Source organism: Crinia signifera, chromosome 4, assembly GCF_055691185.1.
Source record: "Crinia signifera chromosome 4, ASM5569118v1, whole genome shotgun sequence".
Classification (NCBI taxonomy): Eukaryota; Metazoa; Chordata; class Amphibia; order Anura; family Myobatrachidae; genus Crinia; species Crinia signifera.
Window position 1 is genome coordinate 120,403,972 of NC_139220.1, and position 13,697 is coordinate 120,417,668.

General features: G+C 40.6%; 1 protein-coding gene across 4 annotated transcripts in view; it reads left to right on the forward strand.

Annotated features, from left to right (window-relative positions):
- Positions 1-13,301, forward strand: part of METTL25 (methyltransferase like 25) — a 203,552-nt gene extending 190,251 nt beyond the window's left edge. For all 4 annotated transcript variants that reach the window (XM_083182338.1, XM_083182339.1, XM_083182336.1 and 1 more), the window contains 3 exons: positions 4,598-4,672; positions 11,179-11,250; positions 12,488-13,301. In XM_083182338.1, coding sequence (XP_083038464.1) covers positions 4,598-4,672; positions 11,179-11,250; positions 12,488-12,577 — 237 coding nt within the window. In that variant the 3' untranslated portion in view covers positions 12,578-13,301. The remainder of the gene's footprint in view (positions 1-4,597; positions 4,673-11,178; positions 11,251-12,487) is intronic.
- The last annotated feature ends 396 nt before the right edge of the window (positions 13,302-13,697 follow it).

The following is a 13,697-nucleotide window of genomic DNA, read 5'->3' on the forward strand; positions in this document are numbered from 1 at the left end:
TCTGCCGGCATTACCATCAGATGAACGGCTTTGAGGACTGCTTTGCATAGCGTTGCGCTATGCACAGCTGTCTGCCCCCGCTGACAGTGCCAGGCAGGGGGAAGGCCTCTCAGTGTGTATGCTCTGAGTAGCTTTACCCCCCAACAATGAAAGTGGTCATCGTTGCCCATACACGCTGGCATAATTCTAAAAAGCCGGCGTTTGCCGCTGCAAATACAGTGCTCTGTTCAAAGCATACAGTATGTCCTAAACACACAGCAGAACCATTTTCTCTCTGATTACAATTGCTTTAACAATTCCACAGTGCACAGTACAGTGTATTTGTGTCTACTATGTTACCAAAATAAACACAGCCAAGCCCCCTGGTAACTACGCTGTGGTAATGAGATTCATTTTTCATTTTGATTCAGTAAAAGGAGCAGTTTAGTGGCAGGAGGCATTCTGTTTTCCTTCTATATTATCATAAGTCTTGTCACTCGTTCCTACTGAAATGAATTCATCTGCTGTCACAGCACTTCCTGTGTGTGTGTCTTTTCAGTGTGTGTGCTATTTGATGTTCATCTTTATTTCATACTGATTTCCTAAGGTTTTACAGGAATCTGCACAAAGCTATGTTTAGTATTTTTCAAAGACAAAGGGCCTGCATATACTCGCAGCCTAGCGAACAGGTCAGCGCTGTCCCTGATGGAATTACAGTGCTGCGGTATTTCCTATGTGTACTTCTGGACCCTTTCATTCCATAACCTTACTCCTCTACCTAGTCTGAAGATCAATACAACAGTATACAAAAATATTTAATTTAATATAGTACTTCATTACAGTAATGCTGGGTACACCTTAACAATGCCAATATCGTCAAGGGTTTTGCTTGAACTCCCGGACAAAGGATACACTGTATCGTATGCACACTATGCAATCTTACAAAGACCTAACTGTATCGTTAGTAACCACATCCAGGAGTATTCTGCGGTTCGCGATATCAGTTTGAGCTGCTTGCACGACCAACTGGAAGGTGCGGCAGTGAGCGATAGTGCGTAAACTTTGGATGATGTAAATAATTTCCAATCTGTCAGAATTATGCAGATCGTCACAGAAATTGTCTAATGTGTCTAAGAAATTGTCTAAGTAGTTTAACATTACTGAAAATACCAATCTCTGCTTATTAATGTGATTTGTTTATAAATTCATATGTTTTTATTGTTTTATATATGGTAGATATTGATTTGTACATGTGATTAGCATGAGTTCTCACATGACAATGCAGTCACTGATGGCCTGTAACCACCACCCACCTTATGGAATGCCTTTCCACGCACATTTAGACTCTCCTCTAGCCTAAGTTTCAAGCGTTCCCTGAAAACTCACCTCTTCAGGCAAGCTTATCATATTGCAGAACCCCACATAATGTATTACAATACATTACCAGTCATATATAATTATCTTATCAGGACTGTCTTTCATTCCAGTAGGACTCCCATGCTATGGAATCCTATCCTTATTTATCCTTCCTATTATCCCTATATATTGTAAGCAGGTACCTCCTACCTATTAAACCACCAAAGCAAGATAGCAGCCTATTTGAGATTGGAATGGAGATGTATTAACATTAATGAAGTGTGGAAAAGTTTCCCTTAGCAACTAATAAGCTTGAGGCTATCATTGGTTGCTAGGGACAATTTATCCACTCTTTTGAAGCATTGCTATAGTACATCTCCATCTGGGAATTACTTCATCATCCTGTGTTCGGATGCAGGAACTCTGTTTCCCATTGCTTCTACTATATAAACTTATACAAATGACTGTGACAGCTGACTAAAAGCATAGTCTGCTTTTGAGTGATCCCACACACTTCACATCTGTCAACCGATGAATAGAAAGTTGTGTGACATTACGTTATGCAGTGGGTGCTCAATGCAGATATAAAGGCACTCCGCACCACTGCTGTATATGTTACACTCGTAGCTAAGCAGAAACTTTTTATTTGGGGCCCTTAAGCTGCCACTTCAAAGCCCACACAATGCCCCTGTTTAGGAGAACAGGGAAATAAATAGTGTACAGCAGGGCTATTTTTCAGCAGACTCCAGCAGGAACTGAGGCCCTTATTCTAGTTCACTCTTCCTGACAAAATATTTCTTAGATGGATAAAACCATGTGCACTGCAGGTGAGGCAGGTGTTACTTTTGCAGAGATAATTAGATTTGGGTGGGGTTTTACACCTGCCTCACCTGCAGTGCACATGGTTTTGTCCATCTAAGAAATATTTTGTCAGAAAGAGTGAACTAAAATAAGGGCCTCAGTTCCTGCTGGAGCCTGCTGAAAAATAGCCCTTGTGTACAGTATAAAGCATTGTACTTATGCATCTTATTAAAACACTAGAAATGTCCCTGATTTATTTATTTTTTAACAATTAATATATTAGCAGTACTTATTTGTTAATCCTTTATGATGCATGCATGTTTCCATTGTATCCCAGTGAGGAAATTGGTAAAGTAAACAAATGAAGCCCTAAGTACTGTAAATCCAAAAATATGGTTTAGTTATTTAGATCAATGTCCATCTCAATGTACTGTAGAATGAATTGCTAGCATAGTAGCTCATACACCAAAACATTGCAGGTCATGCTGGAAGATATCTAAGCAGCAATGAAGCTAGATGGTAAATTCTTTCATTTCCCATACATGAACAAAGTCCAGCTGTTTCTCACTTAACAGTACATCTAGAAAATGGACAACGTGTTTATTTCACAGCTGCAAATGTGCAACAAGCACATCGCCGTCTACCGCACACATAATTATTGCATATGCATGTACATATGTGATAATTATCGCAAAGTACAGCTCTTGCGTTAAGAGCTGTCCTTTGCTTTGTGGCTGGCGATGTGTGGCGGGTCCCCAGCAGCTCCCCCTCCCTCCCTTACCCAGCTGCTGGCTGTTACCCGCCTGCTTGCTGCTGGGCATGGCTCCGCCTCCTCCTCCCTGCACCCGGAAGGGGATGTAGGAGCTAGGGAGGAGGCGGCCACTGGTCCGGCCAGCACAGCATTGTGCTGCCCGGACAAAAGTGAGGGGGTTGGCAGGGGATTGTCTCTGGGTGGCGGGGGGCGTGGTAAGAAGCCCATAGGCTTTTATGGTGTATCGCCAGCTTTTGCTGGCAATACTCGCCGCATCGAAAACTCGGCGTGAGTGTTTTCTTGAATATGAAACTGCAGAAAAACCCCAGTAACAGGGTTTTTAACGCATTTTCAGTTTAGCGCATCCCGCCCATGGACAATTATTTGTTGCGTGTTCTAGAGTCCACAAACCAGACAATCTCTATATCTGCACAGACAATGGAACTACAAAAAATATTGTATACCCACAAGCATTGTAAAATTAAACATATTACAAACATGCTCTTTCTCTTTTCTGCAACGCATGGCCAGGTACAGCTAGTAGTGTTATAAAATGGTAGCTGCTCAACCAATTTAGTAATATTCTTCAGGTGCATGAAAGGGAAAGGTTATTCAGAGGGTTGTGTTTTTTTCCTAAAAGGGGTCGATGTGTTATTTTTTTCCTTTCCGGGGACGATGCTTTATATTCATTCCTGTGGGGACCAATGTGTACCTGTCTGTGTTTTAGATTTTTCCTATTAAGTCCAATGTTTTTTTATTGCATTAAAAAAAAAAAAAAAAGAGGAGGGGCCAACACCAGGAATTTTACCTAGGGCACCAAAAAGTCTGTATCTGGCTTTAAAGATTTTGGCCAATTTCGATGTTTCGGGCCAATATATCGTCTCAAAAGTGCCACATCATTTGTGTTTTCCATCCGATCCGATGTACAGTCCCGTGAGAGTCGGATGGGAGCCTCTAGGTTGATCGGACCGCACCTGTGATTTGTCGGAATCTGATGTAATCGGATGGGAAATGGAGTGTTTTTCACGCATGCAATATATAGTATGCGATATTTTGCAGAAAGTATAGTGCACATTCAATTTGGCCAGATATTTATTGGACCTAAATTGCATGCATAAAATGACACCAAAGTACCAAATTGGATGCAATCATACCCGGGAAGGTCCAGGGGGAGTTCAAGGGAAATTGCATCCAATTTCAGCATCAGATATATCGTTATAATCTAAGGGGCTCTTAAATTGACACATTTTTTTTTTTAAATAATGGCTATTTAAATGAAGGGGGGGGGGGGGAGGGTAATTAAAAGTAAAAATGCATTCCTCTGCATACAAGAAACACTACACATTTTAAAAAGCTTTGACCAGAATGATGTTTATGCTTTGCAAAATATTGTAAATTCCTGTTGGTAAAATGTGTGCGGAGCTTGGTAGGTTAGAGTAAACTACAGTATATAGTGTCGTTGTGTGCCGGGTGCTGCTGTGTGTGCTGTGAATACTCTTCACATTATAGTTCCCTCTCTCCTTCCTTACACTTTAGTGTTCCCTGCTGCTTGTGGTTTTATGCCAAAACCTCCAAGTTTTGTTTTGTTTGGATACCTTTAATGATCTAGCTGGCAATAACTGTATATTCATAAATCAATGATACTGTCCTCTGTTGAAATCATGACATGATTATAATTGCATGCATTTTATTTGTTCCATTTTCTTTCAGCTTTCAGACCAAGAAATAATGAGATATTACGAAAAATATGAGTCCAGGCGAAATGAGTTGGAGGCATTTAACAGGGTAATATTTCAATATGTTTACATTAGCCTTGGCTATCATTTGTATTGGTAATAACAGGATTACTGCACATATAAAATATTGCATTGTAATGTTATACTGAAGTCTGGCAAAATGAAAGCAGCTTCCTCGACACACCCCTCATATAGAAAGTTAATGGTCAGATATTTTTATCCCCCAAGCAGCTTTGTTTTTTTTCTGCAAATGGTAATCTCCGATGTGTGCATCCACAACAATTCTGCAAAACAAATCTTTTGACATATATAAGGGCATATCCGATACCTATGCCTCAAGCTGGAGCTCCACTTTAAGTTATTTTATACAGTTTTTAATTTTAATACCGAATATCCTTAACATGTGCAATGCATAACCTGCAAACGAAAATGTATTTCATCTAAATCCCAATATGCAGCCATCACCAGGAAACCTTTCAATAACAAAGAAGTATATTGCATTTTTTCATCAATTGCTAGCAGAAGTTCTAAAATATAATATTGTGTAGAGAACTGACTCATACTGTAAGTTGTGTTTTTAAGTGCTCAAATTATAAAATATATCTGTTGGTTTATATGATCAAGTAATCAGCTTTTGTAATTGATTGTAATCAGCTTTAAAACATATAATTAATATGTTAAATTATGTTAATGGTAACTGCTGAATAGGCTTTCTAAAAGGTGTTACCATGTGTGATGGTTTCTGATTTGCAGCCACCTGTTTAATACACATTTGATACTTTGCTCTTGATTATGGTATGTTTGTATTATTTTCTTACTTGCATCTTGTTCTCAGTTGATGGGGTAGACGCATACTTGCCTACCCTCCTGGAATGGCCAGGAGGATCCCAAAAATTGGATGGCCCTCCCAGCCACCAAAAGGGCAGGCAATTCTCCTGGTTTCTGAGGCCCCCTCTGACCGGCCGCACAATTTTCAAGTAAAGTGGGCGGTCCGGGTGGCTGGTGGTACAATCCTGGCTGAATCACGTCTTTGAATCCATGCCCCCGACTTTATAATGCCACTCCTTCAGCATGGCCCCTTTCTCCACGTCACTCCACCCACTTTCCACCAGCTGAGCCAATTTAACTGCTTTCTTGGAGTGAGCAAACCAGAAGTCAGTAAGTATAGGTAGACCCGTTCTTAAGGTGCCCAGACATGGTACAATATTCTGGTGCATTTTGAACTTGATTGGACCTAGTTAGAAAAGCACGGGCTGCACAGACTTTGTGTGCTGTGTGATGGGATCCCCGCGGGAGCACATATCGCACCGCATAGCACCCTCGCACTGTGTATGGGCACCTTTCATGCATTCTTATTAAAAAATAAAATGTGTTTGAGTTCTTCATGTCTAGTTGCAGTAGCACCTGTGGCATGCTAGTACTAAATGCAGTTTCAGGTTTACACTTCTGACAATTACCTAACATACAGTACAAATGCTATGCTATTATAAAACAGGGAATTCATATCACCCTAGGATGAGTGATCGGGAACGGGGCTCTGAGAAATGCAGAAGGCGGTTCCATTTCTCATGAGGCCATAGACTAACCTGGAAAACTCCCTGTGAGACCTAGAGGTAGTCTGTGCCAGGTGCTTATATTATTTCATCATGGTACATAAGTTAAGACCTGAAAGGGACATGTTAAGAAATAGTTATAACTAAAACACTCTGGCGTAAATTTGCTGAGATGGGAGTTGTATTGAAGATGGGATGTTTCCTATAGCAACCAGTCAGATTATACTTTTTAATTCATTTACACCTTGTAGAAGATAAGAAATAGAAACTTAGTTCCCATCTTCAAAATAACTTCCATCTCAGTATATTTACCTCTCTGGGTTTTCTGATCAGGCAACTAAACATTGCAAGAAACAAAGAAAAATGACTGTTCATCCAGAAACTCACTGGTCACCTCCTGAAATCAGCACTAGATGCATTTCTACATTTGGATTTATGTTTAAAGTATGTTTGTGATGGAAATGTATTGGGTATTACCAAGTTGTTGTAACATTTATTGCATTGTAACTGTGAGGCCAGAATGTGTTCTCTTTTCTGACAGAGATCAGTGTGAGATACAGATGTATTCTCCATTACAGTATAGCCTTAACACATTACGTAAGGCTGCTTAGCACATTCAGGATTGTAAATGGATTTTGATACATATTAAGTCAGTAGTTTCCCATATGTATACAATAATTCCCAGTACAATTTAGAAATAAGGTGACTCCACGATCTCATACAGTACTTGTGTATAGTCTCATAGCTGCAGACCAAAATATACAGAGCAGTACATCAATCTTCCAACAGACCCTTATCTGAGTACAAGCTTCCTTGTATAAGCATCATTAAATGTATATCCCTCCCTCACACAACACTTCCAACATTGTATAGATAATTCTTCAATCTCCTCCTTACATACACACATGTAGTCCTCTGTGTCTATATATTCTAGCACTGGTGTCATATGTTGTTACTTTAATAGTCTGAATGTGCACATTGGGGATAGAGTGTGTGTGTGCATTGTGCAATGAGTGATTGTTTCTGACATTATACAGTACGTACCCCTGAATGGAGTCATGATAGCCGATTTCTCAAGTGTATAATTTTCTGCCTGTGTCCAACATCACTGAAGATGTGGTTTGCATGCGTTGTTTTTTTTTATAACTATCTAAGCCATATGTTATTGTATTTAGCTAATAACGTTTTACTTCAGCTCTCAAAATGCACATTTGTTTCCATCCAATTATTTTGTTCTCTCTCTCTAGAATTATATACATAGAGGTTCAGATTAAATCCTTGACTTGAGTAGGGAAATGCAAGTCCCATATCTATTTTTCAAAACGCCAGTGACTCACAGAAATTTGATTAAATCTTTATTCCACTGGTCATCTTCTGGAAATGGTTCCTTAGTTTCTCCACCCTTGTCTCCACATCTGAGGAAAACTAAAGCCGGAAATGTCGAATGTCTCAGTATTGCAAAATAATCTTGGTACTTGTGTATTATAGCGGCGCCCCCGATGTGCATCACGTGATGTTTTCATCGCGTCGCATGGCATGCGACACGATTTTTGCCCCCTATGCGATGAAAGATCGTATAAGCACCATAAAGGGTGCTTTTAAGCACCCTAATGGGTGCTTACAATGTGAAATGCAATCCCACGCCACCCCCCCACTATAAACGTGAACCCGAAGCGTGGCGAGCGCAGCGAGCCCGCGAGAGGCGGCGGTACGCGTCCTCCGACCTTTTCATACCCCCACTATCCACGTCGGCGTGGAGTTGAGAATAGAAAGTGTGGCAAGCGCAGCGACCCACCAAGCCCGAAGCATGGCGAGCGCAGCGGATACCTTCACAGGTATCGGAGTCCCCTCACGGGCTTCACAGGTATCCGCGTCCCCTCGCGGGGCTCGCTGCGCTCACCACACTTTCTATTCTCAACTCCACGCCGACGTGTATAGTGGGGGTATGAAAAGGTCGGAGGACGCGTACCGCCGCCCCTCGCGGGCTCGCTGTGCTCGCCACGCTTCGGGTTCACGTTTATAGTGGGGGGGGGGGGGTGGTGGCGTGGGGGTGCATTTCACATTGTAAGCACCCATTAGGGTGCTTATACAATGTTTAATCGCATCGCATTGTATGGCATTGTATGCCATGTACAATGTCATACAATTTTAAAATTGTATGACATTGTACAGTATCGCGCGATATCACGTCGCATCGCATACCATCGGATGCCTTGTGGTATGCGATGCGATGGGCGCCGCCAAAATACACAAGTACCTCAATCTTATTATAAAAATATTATATTTACTTGCGTTCCACTTTTCAGGCTTATTCATTTGTGTAACTGATCTTAAGACCCCCATACACTACAGCAATTTGGGAAGATTTAACCCGTTCCCAGCAGATCGGGCCAAAGAATTGGCCCAAATGGGATATACGTTTGATGTCTCATCGGGGTTGATGTGTGTGTATCGGACCACCCTCCCAGTGGCAGGAAATAGAGGTCGCATGCAATATATTACATGTGAAAGGACCTCATGTGTAGTAGGTCCAAGCCGGCTCGGGCGGGAACGGATGGCCATACACTGCTGGGCTTAAGGTCCATACACACTGGGCGACTTTGAGCTGAAAGCAACTCAAAACAGTAAGTTTAAGCAGCTTTCAGCTCAAAATCGCATAGTGTGTATGGTCCGGCAATGAGCTGCAAGCGGTGATGCGCACTTCCACATCATCGCCGGGAAAGCCGCTCTTCTTCTGGTATTACTAGCAGATGAGCGGCTTTGAGGATGGCTTGGCATAGACCTGCACTATGCAAAGCCATCTGCCCCACACTGCTGGCACCGGACAGGGTGAAAGCCGCACAGTGTGTATGCACTGAGTGGCTTTCCCCCCAGCGATTATAGCGATCCTCACTGTCCATAAATGCTGGGCATAATCGCCCAGTGTGTATGGACCTTAAGGCTGCAAATAAAATGTTGCAGTTATTTTGCAAAATCGGACACAAATATGGGTACTTGTGAGTTATCTGGGCGCCCGATTTCTAAATCGGGTCGGATCGGGCACATCGCATCGCATCGCATGCGACCATCGGATGCGATGCGATGACCCGATTTTTCCATAGGAATCAATGTTAAAATGGACTGAGTCCATTTTAACATGGAATTCAATGGGAAAAAGGGGTCCTTTTCATACCCCTACTATCCAAGTGGGCATGGAGTTGGATATAAACCTGTGGCGAGCGTAGCGAGCCACCGAGCCCGAAGCGTGGCGAGCGTAGCGAGCCCTGCGAGGGGACACGGAATACCGTCCCCTCGCGGGGCTCGCTTCGCTCGCCACGCTTCGGGCTCGGTGGCTCGCTACGCTCGCCACAGGTTTATATCCAACTCCATGCCCACTTGGATAGTAGGGGTATGAAAAGGACCCCTTTTTCCCATTGAATTCCATGTTAAAATGGACTCAGTCCATTTTAACATTGATTCCTATGGAAAAATCGGGTCATCGCATCCGATGGTCGCATGCGATGCGATGCGATATCGCATCGCATCGCATCTGATTGTATGCCTTAACTTAAGGCATACAATCAAAAAATCGGGCGCCCAGATAACTCACAAGTACCCAAATATGTTTTTTTCGACTCTCACACAATGCAGTTGCATCTGAAAACAATGTTGTCATTCCTTTCCTATATCAACCACAAGTTTGCTGAGCCAAGTTATAATAAATACTTTGTCTGCTTGTTTAGTTACCAATTCAGTTCAATTAGCCTACTTCCACAAAACTTGATTGTCTGTTTATTTATCTATTTTTATTATTATACCTTACACTTTGCTTTTAGGTCCTTATTAGACATATGCAAATAGCTATTAACAATAAGCGGCTACATTTTCCAGTATTGCAACCAGAGAGAGAGACAGATTGACAGAAATTGGTTTAATCTGAATTGGGTATTTCATGGTGCATTTGGCCTTGTTTACTATTATCTAAATCCCGGCACTTGGGATGCTGTAGTCAGAAGACCGACAGCGGCATACCGATGCGCAGAATCCCGACACTTCCTAGGTAAGTATCATAACCCTACTCTTCCTTAGTGTTTAACCTTAATGCCTTCCCCCCTGCAGCCTAACTATAACGTCCCCTATACTGCCGAAACCTATGCATACTGGCATCCTGAATGTGGGGGTGATGAATACATCCCGGCCTTGGAACAGTGACCATTGCTTCTATTTCTTAGGAATTCTTCTTTTCACTACCCCAGGACAGGAAATTATTTTCATTCCATTCCAGCGCAATTGTTTACAGCTACAAGATAAGTTAATACAACCAAAACACCAGAAAGTGTTACCACATGCATGTCAAGACTTTCAACAAATGAAGCAATACAATGATTGTTCCACTATTTGATATGGAAACATCCATTTTTGAAAACTTTATTTAGTAAAAGGTTTAAAAATAATTATTGTGTTAAGCCATTTTTAAGTCTATGGAAGCAATTCAATTGTGTTTTGAGCGGTGATATTTAATGGCCACCCAACAGAGCAATTCAGTTGCTTTGGGCTTTCATAAATGATTGCCCTTGCCGCCCACAAAAGCACTGGGTTTAGCCATGAAAGCATCTGAACTTAAGTGCCATGTAGGTGCCCAAAATATTATTTGACATTTACTTTTTGACAAGGATAGGGCAAGCAGCAATGTGGGGATCCGCGGCACTTGCACCCCATCAGAGCAGCAATTGCATCTCTCTGTCGGTTGCTCATTAATTATCACTGCCTAAAAAGCATTTGATTCTCCCCACCCTCTAATGTTGTTAACCTTACATTCCAAAGTTCCATTTTCATTTCTTTATGTGAATACTGTCAATGTCATGCTTTTGTTAAATAAATCATTGTTCAAGCTGTAGAAACCTTATTGGATTTGTTGGATAGGTAATGCATGAGAAATACATTTCAGCGCACATAGTGTTTCCCAGCCTGAAAGTTTGTTGTATGACTTTAACGCTAACGCTTTAATGAATCTTCGTTTCAGCTGAAAGTGTTTCTGGCTCCTTGTATCGAAGCCTTGATTCTTCTGGACCGCCTTTGCTATCTGAGAGAACAGGTATGTTTACTTTCTCATATCTGACATGGTGAGTTTTTTTCCACTGCATGAGAGAGCTCACACTTACTGTATAAGGAAAGTCTAACTCATAGGGAACAAATTTGATAATGTGCATCATTTGGAGAGAGAGGAAAAAACTTTGTTTTAAACATATGCCCAGCAGATGTTATTATTGTCGGTTAAGTTAGAGCAATAGCATTAATGGAATTTTAATTGAAGTCTAATTTGCAAGACCGCAGGCATTATGTTTATAGGAACTATATATAGATAGCCAGCTTAGTCACAGACTAGTCACAGATTCGTAGAACTGATCGATCGGTCTAATTTTGCAGTTACCCGGCGACATGATTACAGTAAATGCTGCCACCTTATTTAATAGAAGACAATTATCTAAGATTGCTATAACATCAGTGAGTGCCCCACTGCCAGAAACATGTTTAGCTTGTTAAGAAATATATTGGCTGAGTTTTTAAATGAAAATGTCTTATGCAACCTCTTCTTTGATGTCTGAAAAAGATGTTTGCAATCTTCCTACATTGAGCACTCTCCAGGGAAAAGTCCAGTTTTTCCACTATAAACTTTTTTTTTTTTTAACAGTAACACTGTGTCCGTTGCAGTACCTTCTTTACAAATCCTTTTCTTGGAATCAAATTGCTGCTATAAATGCCGGATTTTATTCTAAATGGTATTTTTACACACAAAAAAGCAATTTTGAAATATGCAGATAATGATGTATTTTTCTGGCTGCCAGCTTACTGTAAATCAGAAATCCGTATGATTTCCAAGTGAACAGTTCAGACATATTTCATGCAGCACTGATTTACTTTCATTGAACCAGAGAGCGATTTGACCTAGTTTGCACAGGATTGCAGATGTATTGTTGGGCTCTGTCTAATGCTGTCCTTATATATATATATATTCTCAGAAGAGTTCATTGTGTATATGTGTTATCACTTTGTCTGATAATCGTGAAATGTAGGATTATAGAAGTAGTCAGTTATTAAATCATGAACTCATGGTTATCTTTACTCCAACCATATACTGATACAGCAAGATGAAATATATTTATAACTGCATCATCTCACAATGGCTTTATTTTCTCAATTAAACTTTAGTCCCTCTCATACACAAAGTTCACCTTGCTTTCCTCTTGTTCGACCCCTCCTTTACTTACTAAAACAAGCTTCTCCTTATACAGTCATTCAAAAACTTTACCTTTTTTTGTATTATTTTCTAGGAAAACCTAGCGTGGTCTGGACTGGTGAAGTTGTTTGACCCCGTGAAATCACCCCGTTGCTATGCGGTGGTTTCTTTGAAACACCCCTAATGTTTTAATATTTTATTTATAAACTGTGAAGCATGAACCTATTATATAAATTTTTTTTAGATCACACTCATTATTTTTTAAGAGTTTATCACTAAGATGGATGATGGTTGAACTGTCGTGCGTCTTTGTACACGAGAGGTGGATTTGAGACACTGCCAATGGATGTCGCTGTACAAATCCTTCCGGCTGGAAAATTACGATATTTTTGCAGAACGTCTCTGTACTGGATGCCAGTTGTGATGGGATTTGCATTGGATACTGATTCCAGCCCTGTGATGACCTCGCAAGTTTGTAGACAACTTTAAGCCAATTCTTTTGTTTCCAGGGTTGGCTACTTTATAGAAGTCAATATACTTTCAATATATGTTCTTCCTCTTGTGTCCAGAAAGAATTTTCCTTCATATATCTGTAACAGTAGATTATATGGAAATTATTATTAGAATTATATCAATATGACCATAAAAACTCAAGCAATCTTCTTAATTAAGTGTTCTACCTTTTTATAGTTTATAGATTTTGACATTTATTTTTAAGACAGATATTTGTGTTTTCACCCATAAACCCATTTATATTTGGGCTAATGACATCTACAGTATAAATTATAATGGTATATACATATATGAAAATGTCAAAACATTTCCCAAAGTGCACTGTTGTTACATTTCTGATGTTTTGATTTTATGTTTGACCTGTTTTATAATGATAAATTCTCGTTTGAAAAACCTATGGTTGTAATTGGATTTCACAATCTTTATTGTAGCTATTGTTATGTTGCATCAAATAGAGTTCCTAATATATGTGCTGCAGCGTCTCAAATATCAACTTTGTTAATATGATATTTTATCCACCTGAATAGAAAACCAGGTTGTTTGATGACCTTTAAGTGTATGTTCATCAGACAAAATTAAGTTACAAGAGTGCCTTGTTTAGTTTTACGAAAAGCCTAACCAACACGGGGATAGGTCAACGGTAGGGTTGTCAGAAGACAGACAGCAACATCTCAATGGTCTGAATCTAACCCAATCTACCAGAGGCATAATCCTAACCCCCCCCCCCCCCCCCATCCCTATCCTTAACTCCCCCTATCTCCGCCCAATGCCTAAACCTAACCTTACCATAC